General features: G+C 43.0%; 1 protein-coding gene across 1 annotated transcript in view; it reads right to left on the bottom strand.

Moving 5' to 3' along the window:
* acap3b (ArfGAP with coiled-coil, ankyrin repeat and PH domains 3b) overlaps positions 1-16,006 on the bottom strand; it is a 68,985-nt gene extending 52,979 nt beyond the window's left edge. Inside the window, exon 1 of the mRNA XM_083971064.1 lies at positions 15,790-16,006. Within this exon, the coding sequence (XP_083827190.1) occupies positions 15,790-15,836 (47 nt within the window). The 5' untranslated portion in view covers positions 15,837-16,006. The remainder of the gene's footprint in view (positions 1-15,789) is intronic.
* Between the last annotated feature and the right edge of the window lie 416 nt (positions 16,007-16,422).

The raw sequence follows: 16,422 nt of genomic DNA, 5'->3' as shown, positions 1-16,422 counted from the left end.
GTGATTTCCATTGCCTACTGTAGCTGTGAATGCATCAAGCATTCTCTCAGTCAATTGTGTACTGTATGTGTAGGGTGTGTTGCACTGGTGTGATGGGAGAAGTGGATGGAAAGAGGAGGGAAGGTTGAGGGTTTAAGGAGGAGTGAAGAAGAGACAGGTTTACATTAACACAACGGGTGGTCTTACGCAAGACCCCCTACACACACACACACACACACACACACTGAGACAGCTAGAGAAACAAAGCATGCAGGACACAGAGAGAGAGAGACGGGGTCTGGAACATGTATGAAGTTACAGTCAAAAGTGAGTGTGTGGGGAGTGACGTAAAAAACAAGTCTGTGCATGACTTTATTGGTTGTTCTCTGGTGCATGAGGTAAAACCACACAGTGGTGGTTATCAGATCCCATCACTTCCTACGAATCTTTGGAGGAAGAGATTAGATTTCCTGAGAAATCTGATGAGGTGACTTCACTTGAGTTGATGAGCAGTTGTTTATCTTGAAGGGGATTTTTTAATTTTTTAAAGACCGGCTAATATCATAATGGCTGGGAAACTAGGCGATCATCTTAAACCGAAAGTAAATCTTCATTTAGTGTTGAAGACTTGATTGTTCATAGATCGTTTTGTAAGAGCCATAATGATATTGCTGAACTTGTCCACCAGAGCGTTTTGGAGTTGTTGGATCGTGTATTTGATGAGGGAAACCAAGAAATCCCATGAGCCTCCGTAGTGTACAGTACGTACTGTAGCTCTGAGCAGCTCGCAGCTCTGCTCCGCCGTTCTAAAAATAGCTTGCACCGACAATTAAAGGTAACGAACCTACTCCTAAAACTATTGGGATTATGGAAATGGGCCAATTTGCCAAAATGTTGAATTATACCTTTAATAGTGGTGGTAATGTGGAGTACTAGGTGGATAAAAGATTGCTACCACAGATTTACAGTACTGGAAATCAATTGGTATTAATTACTTTAAAGTGAAATACACTTCCTTTCCTCTGCAGTCATTTCACACCATATAATACTTTCCACATAGGGCCTTATTATACTGTTAGGGAACTAAATTGTCAGTCAATGTAACCGTCATGCAACATATTTAAAATGCAATGGGCTTCTGTTACAAATCACATGTTGTCAACATTTTTACTCAGAAATGTTGTATTTAACTGCAGAAACTGACAAAGTTGCAAAGAAAAGAGAGATTTATATGTCGTGCTGGACTTTGTGCAAAACACACTCTGGACTTTTTAGAGACATGATGGACTATAAACTATTCTGGCTTCTTTGGTCAGACTTGGAAATAAAGTAACTAAAGTTATGCCTCACTAAAAAAAGTTAGTACCATGGGCAAAGACAAAGTACTACACTTTTGTACTGTAATAAAAGTTTAAATTTACTGCACAGATTCTATTATTTGATGCATCTATAAAATAAACTAGGGGGGACAAAAAATGTGTTTGGCTGCGGTGGAAGCGCCAGTGGAGCCTGGGAAGTCCATGCAGGCTCCGATCTGGTTTACGACTCTCTTGTCCATAGCAAAGAAAAAAAACAAAAAAAAAACAGTCACCATGAAACTTTTAGTTCTGCTTATACTGTTGAGTCTTAATCTCAAAATCTCTCTCTTTCTCTCTCACAGAACCTCCCTGTTCAGCCGGCTACATCCATCTCCTCCACTCTGACACATGCACATATATACACTAACACAGGCTGTAATTCCCACCATGACTCTACACCCACATACCACAGCTACAGTACATTGAGCATGGTCATCCTTCCTTCCTGCTCTAAGACACATTGCCCATTATCGAGCTGTGGCTGCTTCAGCTGCTCTGCTCCCCCCTCGACCCACCAACTCCCCCCAATTGTGCATGATGGACAATCCATCGAACAAATGGAGGGAAGTCGAGGAGCGCATGTGTATGTGTATGTGACTTTGTGGGGGTGGGAATGATGGATCCGACGTGAAAGTGTATATGGGATTGCTGACACGGCAGATGGGAATGTTTTCATTTGGTTACAAGGAATTCACCAGAGATTTGATTTTGAATGGGAGGCAGGCAGGGATACAGGGCCGGATCATATAGAAGAAGAGGAGAATGAGAGGAAGTGCAGGGAATCCATCAGCAGCTTGTAAGAGAGCAATCAGTGCCCACGTCGCTTCTGGTGTCTCTGGTGGTGGAGATTGACTTGTCAATCACACTGACTGCAGGGGGTGTATTTGGGATTCAAGCGAGTCGAGGCCGGTGTGTGCTGCCAAACACACAGCCAGCCAGCTTGTGTCAACAACCTGCGAACAATCAATGTGAAATCTATCGCTGCGGCGGAGCTCGGATTACACCGGGAACAACTGAGAAGAAGATGAAACAGATTAAAAATTAAAGCATAACCAAGTGGATGAATGGTGGTGGTGGTGGTTGTTTTACAAAAGACACCGGAAGTTGAAGTGGTAGAGAGGGGTCCAAATGTTCTTTCTGACGCAATCTGGTTTTTAGATTCCTCCACACACAGCATCGCACACGGCCCCGGGGCGACAGGAATGTGGGTGGAGGGAAAGAAAGACAGAGAGAGAGAGAGAAGAGAGAGGCGACTGAAAGAAAGAGCCGAAGAAGGCACAAGAATAAACAGGAAGAAAGAAACGACATATTAAAGCTGAAGATAATAACACGACAGAGACGAAAACCAGAATGCACCGAGCTGAGAGAGGGAGAGAGAGAAGGAGAGAGAGGAGAAATAAAACAAAAGGCAGAGAAAGTCGGGTCAAATCTGAACCAGCTGCTCAACTGGATCCCAGATGTGAGAGAGAGCGAGAGTCAGCATGCGTGCACAGACACACACACAGCATCTCTCCTCCTCCTCCTAGTCCACATGAAGATGGCTGCGAGCCAGAATAAACCCTGTGACTATTTCACTTGTCACCTCAGGGAAACTGTGTCCGAGCAGCACTCCATTCAACGAGACAGCTGTCCATTTCCTCTGCTCAGCTCCAGCTCTGTCTCTCTCGTTTCCTTTTGTGGTAAATATTACTGGGAAAATGTGTGTTTTTAGTCACGCTGAGCTGAGCTGAGCTGAGGTGCCTGGATGGACGTCAGGTTCACAGTGGAACCTGTGACGCATTAGGTTGCACTACAGTAACGATGGAGACCATTAATCTCGCTCTTCACTTTCTGGCTTCCTTCCTTCCTTCCTCTGCCCTTTGTTCTACACTAACTAGGGATGTCACGCTTAGGCTACTTGTTTTCACAATTAATTGTGGTATTAAACACCACAATTAATTAATCGTAAAGATTCCTAAATACCGTTACTTTTCACAAAAGATCATGTTGGAACCATATCGGCAGATGTGCGACAAAATAAAGGTAAATGCACAGATACATTTAACTAATGTAACACTGAATCAAAACAAAAAAGATTAAAATAAACGTAAACATTTGGTATAGATGACAATTTATGACCTGAATATTCCAAACACTTAATTAATTGGTCCTATATTAATAGATACTGGAAATGTTTTGTGCAAAAACAATAAGTAATGTAGTTATATTTTGACTATATTTGATCATTTTACACATTCATAGTGTGTCAAATTAATTAATGCATAATAATCATGATTATCGTAGTACCGTGATTATTTCTCTAACAATAATCATACCAAGAAAATGTATAATCGTGACATCCCTATTCTACACTTCCTCCGAGTCCATCCATCCATCCATCCAAGTTGTCTGTGCACCTTCTCTCCTACCGACATCCGTCCCTTAATTATCAATTATCTCCCTCGTCCTGTCAGTCATTTATCATCATCTCTCCTGTCAAACCACTCTCTCCTCCTCCTCCTCCTCCTCCTCCTCCTCCTACATCCCTCTGAACACACTGCTCCACCACTCCATCGAGCAGAGACACTGTCTGAAACCCAATCTGCCTCGCCGGTGCAGCCTCCATGACATTGATTCATATCCTCCATCCCACATCTGCAATACCAGGAGGAGGAAATGGAGAGAGCGGGGAAGGGAGGGGGGGGAGAAGATGGAGAGAGGTAAAAGTGTGAGAACAGAACAAGACAGAATACCTGTAGGATCGATGTCAAAGGAAAGAGAGGGGGAAGACAAGAGAGAGAATCAGTGAGGACAGAGGGATGACAGATGTTGACAAAAGACCTCTCACTCCTCTCTTCTCTCCTCTCTTTCTGTCTTTTTTTTCCTTCTGCCTCTTAGTTGAACCAGTCGGGTTGTTTTTTTTGAAGGCGAGGTGACACCACATAATTCCCCACATTGTGCGTGGATGACAAATATCCACTTACGGCTTAAATGTCTCTTTTTGCAGGACCACAGCCGTTAGTCATATACCGACGTCAGCGAGCAGGGATTTCTTTGACCATCCCTCCATCGTGAACGACATGCACATAAACAACTGAGGAATCCGTGGTGTCTGTGTGTGTATATATGTGTGTGTGTGTGTGTGTGTGTGATGGATATACACGAGCTTGTGGAACAGGCTTTTCTAAAAAGACGTTTCGTAGAAGTTTTGATGTGAGTCACTTGAACTGGATGTAAACACTGGAGGACTGCAGCTGAACAGTTTAGTTTTTAAATGGTTTACTCCGAGAGAGACCAAGACCAAGAAATGCTTCAGGATGAGAAACGATTTACTGATCTTTCAACTCTTGCTGTATAAAGAATTGCAAAATTGTGTATGAAAAAATCCAAAACAAACAAAAAGCCACCGTGAAGTTGAGAGGTCTGCTTTTTTTTTTTTTTTTTTTGGGATGTATGAAACAGAGAGATTTGGATTTGGATTTGGAGAGACCATGTTCTCCTGCTGGACCTTTTTGATTTGCAGTGTGAGAAACTGTCGGCTGATCGACCCCTTCACCCTGCACAAAACAAACCGTATAAATTGTTATGCCACAGTGTTGTAGCATATGCTGCATACCAACAGCATTTCTGATGTTTACTGTGTATGTGCAAACACATGCCTCTGCATGTTTTAACAGTTTTATAATGTGTGCTACATACAGAACATATATATACATTATCCTGAGAGGGTTTATCCATGCATGCCTGAATGTGTGGCAGTCTGCAGTGAACTCTGGCCACCATCACTGATGCATTCCTCGTCCTACATGTCAGCTGGTCCTGCTGGTTTCCCCTGTGAGATTTAACGACTTCCTGGGGAGTGAACTCTCAACAGCATGCTTTGGGGTTCACAGTTCAAACATGGCTTCCATTACTGAGTGTTTAACCTCTATACGCCTAACCCAAAAATGAGTCAGTCTGCTTGTTTGTCTGCCAGCCAGTGGTAGTAACATGGTAAAAGAAAAAAAAAAAGAAATGTAACTGCCACACCACACCACGCCAAACCAGCAAATGAAATGGGGTTTTTGAAACCGGTAAAAAAACATTGAAATCTGCAGCTCTAGTGTGAAGACAAAAGAAGTGTTTGAACTGGGCACGACAGCCAAGACTAGACAAACATTTCTTACTGAGAAAATCCTGTGTAGTGCCAAGTAGAAGTAGAAAAAGAAGAAGAGGAAGAAGAAAGCAGCCCCGGAACAAGATGCAGGCAATTTACCTAATAGTTTTGATTTGAGTTCCAACAGGCCTTGGCAGGATTTTAACAAACTCCCGACTAAATCCTGCAGGGACCCGGCGGGAACGACTGATTGCGAAGAAAGAGAAGAGAAGGTCTGAACAATCAACTGTGAGACAGCAGGAGACATGTGAGAGGGGCTCGATCTGCGCCGTGTTTTTCAGTCTTTCACTTCATGACGGGAATTAGGTTTGATCTGAGTGTCGGTGGTTAGAAGAAGAACCGTCTACACCTGCTACGAATCACAGCTGATCTCAAACTGAGTGTTTTTTTTTTTACACAATGTTTCATATAAGATCGTTCCACCGTTCTCACACTGAGCTACTTTGACATAATTAAAGATACTGGCTTTTTATTGTCACAACGTCTTTATTGTAGAAGTCATAACTTTAATTAGGAGTTTTTAATTAAATTCTCGATTACCCTTCAGTCCTACCCTACTAGACATCAATCACTGCACTGTAATTGGAAAAATGAATTCAGAACCCGTTGTGACCGGGGGACTTGAATGTCTACTTAACCCCTCACCTGAAAAATTGATCGTCCAATCAAAGCTTATAGCAACCGTAACTAGGCACGGCAGGCCTCTGAGGATTCAGATCTCTCTGCATATTGAAGCAGCGTGTGAACTAACTGTGCTTTTAAACATGAGTGTGAAAAAACACAAGGAATCGATTAGACAGTGTGTCTTTCTGCTGTTACGTAAGTGGTGGATGTTAACAAGTCTGAGCAACGAGCAGTAACTCAGTGTTCAAGGCCAAGGAGCATTTCTTTAACTAAATACATCCAATAAAACGTGGCCCAGTTCTTACTCTGGAATAAAAACACATGAAAATGGACAAAAAAACACAAGCAAAATCATCAATTTCACAACAATATGTGCTGCAAACACACATACAAAAACAGTTACAAAGCATTTGTGCAGCACATTTGTGTATTTGCTCGTGCTGTGAGTGTTTGCAGTGTGTTTGTGTTTTTGGTTGTGTTTGTATTTGCAGCACATGTGTTGTCAGATTGATGAAGATGTTTTCTGAATTTGCTTGTGTTTTGTCTGGTTGCATGGATGTTGTTAAGATGCAGTGTGTGTGTGTGTGAGAGAGATCTTCTCCAGGTCTGTTAGATAATCTCAAAAACTGCAGTTGCAATTGTGAAAAATGTGATAAAATAATAATAACATGCTGACCTTGTTTTAAAGTTACATTTCCAGCACCATGTTGCACATATTACATCAGTATATCACCACCATCAGGACCGGTCTATAAATAGCCCAGGCTATAGTTTGAAGGTCAGATTGGTATTATCGATAAAACCGTAAAGCCGTGTCGAGTGGCACTTGAAGTGACAGAAATGAGAAATCCAGTTTTCGCAACAGATCGAAGGCTCGTAAATCCTTGAAACTAAAAAAAAAAAATCTGACTTAAAACTGTGTCAAAAACCAATTTCCACCTTCCTGCTTCAGTTCTCCCACCGCTGGACAGGAAATCGTATGGAGGGTCTCAGGGTATAAGAGGTCGACAGTGTGCGAGCTTTAATAGGGTGTGTAGGCTATCCAGTTGATTTAATCAGAGAGTGTGTGGTTACTGATAATCCTATTTCATAAATGGGTCCCACACACTAAGTCCCCCCGGCAGCACGTGCAGCAGAGCGGCAGAAAATCTGCTGCGCCGTGTGGATCCAGCGGAAGCGTCCACGTGCTGCGCTGGATTGGATTTCTCTCGTCGTGAACATCTCGTCAAACGGCTGTGTGAGCCTGACGCAGGAATATGATTAGCCTACATGCTAGCCAGCCGGCACACGTGCACATGTGTATGCATGGTTGGCATGAAGCCGAACCAGAGAAGGACAATCAGATGAAACACAGTAAAAACCTAAACCTACATTAATACACTCATAGCCATCTGCGCTTGGTACAGATTTGGTGAAAACATGTGGACGTTCCCTTTAAACATGTAGTGAAACCAATATTTAGTTTTTAAAATTTATTTTTCTCATATGAAAACAGAATATGCATCATAATTTTTGATGCATCATCCTCAAGCTGATGAGGAAATAGACTAATATATAGAATATAGCACCCTTCCTACCCTCTGATACATTAACATAACATGACAGCGTGGCTCAAGACTTCAAGATAAGCTTCTCCGTTTATTCGTTTCTTGACTATTTCTGTTCTGATTTATTGGGCGAATCATCTTCAACACCTGCGCTTGTGACAAAAATAGCCTCGATTTATTAAAAGCACAGTTGTTGAAAACGGGCTCTGATAAGACAAGACAGACTTTCCTGTTAAACCTTCCTGATGTGCAGTGCTGCAGCCCTAATTCAGTCAATCACCACTGACAGGCAGCGAAATGACGTATTATAGGCCTCGGAAATTTCCTCTTCACGTGTGTGTCATTATTGCGATTATGTTATTATCTGATTTGGGTTTCTGTGTGAATGATACGATTGGATTAAGCATCCAGATCCTGTTTTACTGGTAAATATCCCATCTCATGCGAGAGAGAGGCCGGCAGGAATCACAGATTTGTGAGCAGGCAAACGGCCCTGATCCTGTTTCCTGTTTCCAGTCGGATCAGCTCTAAATAAAAGCAGTCGCACATCAATTGAACGACTGTAGGAAAATAAAACAGGGGTGCGGCCGATGTCTTTGTTCACCTGGTCAACTGTCGAGGAGTTTTCTTTTCTTTGCTCAGCATAAAAAATCAGGAACAAAGACACTGATGCTGCTGATGGGACAAACATCCCAGTGGCAGTTTTTTTATGCTTCCAACATGAAAGACGTGTTTCCTGCAGTTCGCCAGTTCTTACACACACACGTACACACATACACGCAGCAGGAACTAAAATATTTATGTGAGCTGATGGGGGGATGTCAGATATTTTTATGAGCCCCGAAGCTCTGCATTGTCTTTCTGTGACACTTGTGGGTTATGAGGGTTTAAAAGGTCAATTGGTGGTTAAACGGTTGGTTCCCTGCATGGGCCGCAGGAAGAAGACTTGTTACTGATCTGTCCACTATATGTACAGTCCAGCCTTTCACTGCTTTTTACAACAAATAGAAGAATATGAAGCGCTGACGTAAAAGTAAAACTACTGCATCAAACCGAAACTGTGAACTTAATCTTTATACAACTGTTTATCTAGCCGATAAATATGAAGCAATCTGTGTTGAAAAGTTTTGGTATTACACCTCCTCCAATACATATAAAAGGAAGTAATCAATGGCCACAAGGATTTTAATCCAATAAGCAGCTGAATACCTGAGATTCATAGCGCTGAAAAATCAATTTACTGTGTGTTACATTTTCCAGATTACATAAAAAAATAAACAATATTTGCATGTAAACCTCTGCTGATGCAAAAGATAAACCGTCATAAGCAGCACGGTCTCCCTATGTCCAGGATATGTGGCGCATAATAAATTATTTGACCTTCCTACACCTTCAAAAAGGAAAAAAAAAAAAAAACCCTAATCCCTCAAGATTAGGGCCAAATGCCAGAGATTTGCTGATTCGTATTGTGTTTGCCATAAAACACCGACGATGATGCTCTGAGGATGGAGGTCTGAGCGGTTCAGAGAAACGACACAAATCTGAAGCAGAGCAATTTTGTTAAAGACATCTTTAGCGTTAAAACAAAGCAGCGCTGATAAAAGCTTTAAAAATGAATGCAGGAGCTCCATATATGGAGGGTAAGAGGATAGAGGCCGGGCCGGCGGGGGTTAGTTTTCCTTCTGTCAGAGGAGCACATCTCCTGTGTAACATGGATGCATTAGGACGAGTGGTTGGGAACGAGTGTCTTCTTGACATGAGCAACTTAATGTGAGTGGTCTGGAATCTCTCTAAACGCTCTGCCAAGGACTTGATGTTATAGAGAAGATCTATTTCTGGTGAAGTTCAGAGGGTCGACGCCGAGGCTCCGGGAGACGGTTTTCATCCAAAACAAACTAAAGGCGACGAGACGACCGAAGACAAGAGCGACGGGACGGACGGGTGTTTTTTTTGTGTGTGCTGGCTGCATGGCACTTTTTTTCATACCTCGGTATCTTCATGAATCGTCACATTAGCAAAACAGGCAGGACTTGGATGTCTGTGCCCTCTGTCTGTGGCGACAGGCGATCTCTTCTTACACAGCACTTTAATGCAATTTTGTTGAAATCATCTGCACTCTCTCAAGGTCGCCGTGTGCTGCTCGCTTCACGCTGCGAGTGATACACACACATACACACACACCTGCCCGCTGGCACACACTGCAAACAGCTGCGTGCCCCTCTGTAATGAAGGAGAGGGATGGAGGGGAGATAAGAGCATCTCTCTCTCTCTCTCTGCATCCTGGAGCGAGACAAGAGGAGGTGGGTGAGGGAGGGGGGTAGGTATCTGCCATGCCCGTCAAAGCGACTGATGACTGACTGATCACCCCTGGCAACAGCAGATCTACTTCCCAACTCGAAAAAAGGAAAAGGAAAAGGGCAGAGTGGTTGTCGGATATTTACATATTTCTCAGGCGACTGACCAAAAGGAATTCATTATCACTGCCGAGCAAAGTGATGATGTGTGTAAAAAAAAAAAAAAGTGTGAAAAGGAGGGAGGTGGAGGGGGGGGGGGATTATAGGTGGTGATGATGATGCAAGCAAGTAGGGAATAAAAAAAAAATCCAGACAGTGAAAAAAGAAACCAGGGCGCCAGACGACAGATATCTAGACTAGAGCATCAAAAAGCACTTTAATCTGCCAATAAGTGGAGACATGCTTTTAAAATAATGCAGGAAACCAGGAACAAGAGAGGTGAAAGCCTCTTTCTTTTAAATCTTTTACCGTATTTGGTTTACTCATCAGTTGCTATATATAAATTAGAGACTGTCTTAACCCTTTCTGGATGCTATCTTTGTATTTTATGGTCTAATAGGGCAGAAATGTATATTAATTTAACACAACCTACTGGAACAGTGAAGCCAAAAACACCTTGTATAAGTGAAGGGTTTAACTTATGTAGAATAATAAGACGTCGGACACGGTTTGTTTGCATTTCCCACAGAATATGAGCTGCTCCTATCAGACAGCACACTGACACACTGACAGGTTGTGACCTCTCATCAGGTTTTTTTCCCCCCTCTTCCTCTTCCTGCAGTTACCCATAGCAACCACAGAGGAGGTAGGGTACGCACCTGACGGGAGCAAAACAGAGACCAGACTCTGCAGAGATGAAAACATAAATTAATTTCCCGACTGCTCAGATTTAAACATTTATTATTTCTGTATTAAATCCAACAGTTGTTTCCTTCACCTGGTTTTCCTGTGCGACATGTCGCTACCTGAAGCCTGCGGAGGTTATTTGAATACGAGGTGGGGTCAGCCTGCAGGTTTGGCAACTTTTAAGTGCAAGTATGAAGGTGGCGAGTGCAACACAATCCTATGGGAAATCTTTCACAACTGATTACACAGACTGATTCCTGTCTGTTTACAGTCTGTACAGTCACTGGGTTTTCTTTTCTCCTGACTCAACCGTGTTGTTTTCATTGAAAAGATTAAGATTGAGTGACGCACTACAACAACTCTTTACTCTGTAGTGTAACTCAACCCTGGACGCCCGTCTGTCTGTCTCTCATTTTCTAAATCCTATTGACTCACCTACACAAGCTATGTGTGCAATACTGTATGTATATGTATGTATGTATGTATGTATGTATGTATGTATGTATGTACGTATGTATGAGGGCGGGGGAGGAAAAGACAGAGAAGTGTTGGAGAGAAGCCGACAGGTGCAGCTGGTTCTGCAGATCTCTAAACTCGCTGCTTTACACTCATTGACCTGAGATTTCCAGAGGCAACAACATCTGCTCTTGTTTTGACAGATGTCACAATGCATCGACTGCAAGTTTGATTATTATCAGTAAAGTGAGAGGATGCTGTCACCTCAACAACAACACCACAAAGATCGGTGTCATTACACCACATATCAATCTACTTGTACTTTACTATACCCGTGAGGAGAAATTAATCACAGCAGAACGAACAAGTTGAACAGATTCTTACAGACGTCAACAATTAATTTTATTCTCAAAATAACGATGGCGACCCATCACTCTCTTCTTCTCCCATTCTTAAATTTTCCGTCCTCTTTTCTCACAGCTCTGAGCTCGCTCGTCTCTCTCTTACAGCAGCTGTTGCTAGGCAACCGCTCACACCCACATATAGATATTAATACTTATATCATCCCAACGCAGTCAATGAAAAACGCTAAATATAAATATGAGGGTAATGTAAGACATCGCCTTGGGATGATGAGCAGATCAGTAGCTGTAAGGTGATTTAATAAAGAAAATATGTTTTATAGTGGATGAGTTAAATAAATCACAGAAATGTGCTTGTGCTTAGTCATTAAAGGGATAGTTCAACATTTTGGCAAATTGGCCCATTGCCATAATCCCTATAGTTTTAGGAGTAGGTTCGTTACCTTTAATTGTCGGTGCAAGCTATTTTTAGAACGGCGGAGCAGAGCCGTGAGCTGCTCAGAGCTACACTACGGAGGCTCATGGGATTTCTTGGTTTCCCTCATCAAACTCATCAAATACACAATCCAACAACTCCAAAACGCTCTGGTGGACAAGTTGTGACCTGCACATTCACCACGCTATGAGATAACGAGACGTTACGAGGCAGATTTGTTTTCGAGGTAAATTCATGCAAAACCTCTGATACACGTTCCCGTCGGGTTGTTTTCGAGGTAAATGCAGAGAATGCTTGCTGTAAAACTGGCCCTGAAGGCAACGCGCATCAGCGGTTTTGCATGAATTTACTTGAAATGTTGAACTATCCCTTTAATGTGATCATCAAAATGTCTTTAGTTTAAAATAATGACGCTGATGAAAACCAAACTTCTGTGCTGCCTTCAAAATAAAAGCACATGCATGAGAATCTCCATGCATGAGCTGAAAAAACTAAAGCAGTGTAGCCAAACACTGAGCCTCACTGGTGTCACATTACAGCCATTTGGTTCCAACAACTACAGGCAGGTGCACAGGCGTCATGTCCGCCTTTGTTCGCAAATGAATGAAAGCAGCAGGTGAGTCGCTGAATAAAAGGACAGAGCGGCGAGAAAATAAAAGAGCTTCGTAAAAACACAAAAAGTGAGGAAGAGAATGAACAAAACACTGCGTTATTGTTAAGAGATACTCAGACATAGCTTAAATATTCTTTCATGTTCACTCAATCATGCACACGACACACACACACACACGTTCAGCAGCAAGTTAAGACCTGTGTTGAGAGGGTGTGTGTGTGTGTGTGTTTCAGCAGCACCTTGTGTGGGAAGACAAGACGCCACTGACTGAATCCCTTCTCTTTTTATTGCTTTAACTCCACAATGACACAGATTATAGGAGAAGAAACCGGAACATGACTCACTCTGGTGTTAGAGGGGAAGTTCGGCCTTGATTGTCGTTTTTTTTATTACCTGGTGAAGTGACACAACGTTTGACGTGACGACCGACATGGTCCTATTTGCAAATTCAATCTCCATCTAAAAACTCACCAGTTTTGAGTTAGAAAAGCTTGAGAGGAGCCTCACATTATCTACAGTAGATCCACAACCTCTTGCAGTCAAGACGTTTGACCCTTGATGGCACAACATCCTCAAGATTTTGTATCTGTCTTCACTGTCACCACTGCCATCAGCTGTGCCTTAAATAACTTAAGTTTGCATGACTTTGTCGCGTGAACTTCCTTAGTCCTCAGGTACAAGTGCATTTGTATCATTATATCTTGAGGTAAAACTGTGGTGTCCTGTTCTTCCTGTTCTTCAAAGGCGGTTTGGCTGATTCAGGCTCACATGTTGTTATCAGGCTGAAACAACCCAGTTAATTCTCATCTGGTTCATTCGGTTTGAGGATTGATTTGTTAATCTTGATTAACTTATCTTAGACAACAGTGCAGTGATTGAAATAAACCGATGAGAAAGAATGTAGGAGTCAACCTGGAAGCTAAAAGATTGCAGCCAGAAACCAAACTTGACATTACAACATCATAAACCTGCTAGTTTTATATGGAAAAACAAGGTCCAACAAGCTCCATGTTTAGGTTCATGTCACACAAATCAACTATCAGATGAGTTTAAGAAAAGAGACACTAGTGTGCTGTGCATGCACTTGGTTGGAAACTGGAAACCGAGGAGTCTTGCAGCATTTTGCACGTATCACCGCCACCACCATCATCATAATTATCACTTTCATCACCACCGCTGCATTACACAATCACATTTTCCCAACAGTTCTGTAAACCTGATCCAGGGAAACATCAGCTTCCTTTTGACAGTGGTGGAATTTTCCAAATAACAATCCTCATAAGATCATGGGAAAGTGAACCGGGCAGAAGAAGGGAAGTGTCTGAATGTGTGAGCTGCCTCTTCCCCCCCCCTTCTCTCTCTCTCTTCCTGTGACCTTCCCTCCTGAGCCATCCATCATTTCTGAGCGACTGTCTCACCCAGACCCTTTCTTGTTCACCACTGTCTGCCAGCTCGCTTGTGTCATCACCACCACTGACTATTTGTTAAAGTCTGTGGACATATGCAACATTCAACAAGCTGGATAAGTTGTGTGCATGTGAGAGGGAGAGAGAGAGAGAGAGGAAGACAAACAGAAGAACACATCTTTGTCTGATGGTTTACAAAGCATTAAATGGTTTAGAGCCAAATCTCTGACCTCTACTCAACTATGAGCCGTCCAGACCTCTCAGATAATCTGGTACTGGTCTTCTATCTATACCTAAACAAGGTGAGGCAGCATTTAGTTTATATGCACCCACTATCTGGAACAAACTCTCAGAAACCTGCAGGTCTGCCAGAACCCCCAGTGCCTTTAAATCAACATTGAAAACTTTCATGTTTGCGGACGCCTTTCATTAACTTCATTGTAACATCTTTTTTTACTGTTGTTCTGTCTCCCTTTCTATTTTACTTCTTTCTCTTGTCTGTTTTAAATAATGTTTGCTTTTTATGTTCTCATTTTGCTAATATGTAAAGCACCTTGAGTTGTCTTGTTGCGGAAATGTGCTATACAAATAAACTTGCCTTTGCCTTTGCCTTTTGTCTAGAAACAGAATCTAAGCCACAAATGCTCTGCTCCCTCTGTGAGTTAACACACTGACCACATATCTGCTGCCTATCAAAAAAAACTGACACCATTAAACAGGGGATCCCTGGCCTGGATGCTGTTTGCTACAGTTTCCCATCCATCGGCCTTGCACAGGACTGCAGCCAGACATGGCACGTGGACCGAGTGTGGCTTCAACCCTCCAGCGGGCAGGCAAGGGACCAAACAGCTGGATCAGTGCCCGGGATACAAGCTCCATCCCTGCAGAGAGAGAGAGAGAGAGGGAGCGAGCATCCCCCTCTTCTCTCCCCTGCTGCTGCTGCTGCTGCCTCCTACTACTGTACCTCCATCACCTCCATCACCACTACTGCTGCTGCTGCTGCAAGGACATCTCCTCTCCAGTCTGCTACCACAGAGGAGACACACCGGGTGACTGCAGGGCCTCCTCTGTGTGTGAGACTGCACCCAACCTGTATGACATGCTGCAACACTCACTCTTACACACTCAGGAGGAAATATCCCTTTACATACTCAGATGGTGAGAAAAGCTCAATAAAAGGAGTGCACTCTATTAATTAATAGAAGCATGACACCAGGAGTAAAAAAAAAAAAATCAATTCAAATTTCTACACTCAAGCAAAATGGATCCTCAGTGTGCGAGGCCATGAGTGTCCCTCCTCTCAGATGAGCAGAGCTAACGCAACGAGCCACAATAAGAAAAGGAAAGAAGAAGAAAAAAAATCACACAATTACACAAGAACCACCGACGCACACATGTCGCCCTATAAATTACTCACTGCCAAACTGGTTGTTTTAGTAATCAACCAAATGATGACATTCAACACGACTCAAGATTTGAGCGAAAATTGAGGGGAAAAAAGGGGCAAAATCGGAGGGAAAATCCTCCTCCTCCTGCTGCTGCTTCTGCTGCACACATGGGTGAATTCAGACATGAACCACGCACGTCTTTTTTTTTAAATCATGTACCCTGTTGATGGCACTACAAGAAATTCTGCACAAGAGAAACCGACCAGAATGGAGAAGAGGAAAAAAAATCATGCGTAAAAGAAGGTGTGCCATTTTTGCGCACCGCTGAGAGGAGAAGCTCTTTACCTGAATCGGGGTGAATCTTTTATACATTCTTCAAAGTCCACCGTCATTTTTGCGTTTTCTCGTGTTATTTCCCACTTCAGTCCAATAATGTCATTGCCCGCGGCGGGATGTCGCTTGAACCTTTACGGATGGTGGTGGTGATGACTTGAAGGCAGCCTCTCTCTCTCCCCCTCCTTGGACGCGCAGCAGCAGCAGTCTGTCTGTCGCCCCTTACTCCGGTGGCACCGTGACACAAAATGCGAGCTTGAATGCGCGGCAGGCGGATTACTACTATACACTGCTGCTGCTGCCGCTGCTGCTGCTGCCGCTGCTGACGAGACAGGCGAGAGGCGTAGCTGCAGCGTGGAGAGACTGGGAGGCGGAGACGGAGAGCGCCGACTTGCTCCAACCTGTCGTAACAGCCCCGGAGGAACAGAGGGGATCATGGGAAGAATTTCAACTTGATCATTAGGCTATTTCCAAGCAGAAAAGTATCAGTCAGGTAAAACACAAACAACTCAAATGGGCAAGCTGAAGCTACAAACTGAAATAGTATAATGAAAATTAAGTAGGCTATAGTTGTTATAAGACATCTGCCAAACCTCCCAAACACAAGTTTAAATGCCTGTATTTGAATCCTTAGGCTACATTTTG

Source organism: Trachurus trachurus, assembly GCF_905171665.1.
Source record: "Trachurus trachurus genome assembly, chromosome: 5".
NCBI classification, from domain to species: Eukaryota; Metazoa; Chordata; class Actinopteri; order Carangiformes; family Carangidae; genus Trachurus; species Trachurus trachurus.
The sequence above is the reverse complement of the archived record's forward strand: the minus strand, read 5'-3'. Positions and strand labels throughout refer to the sequence as shown.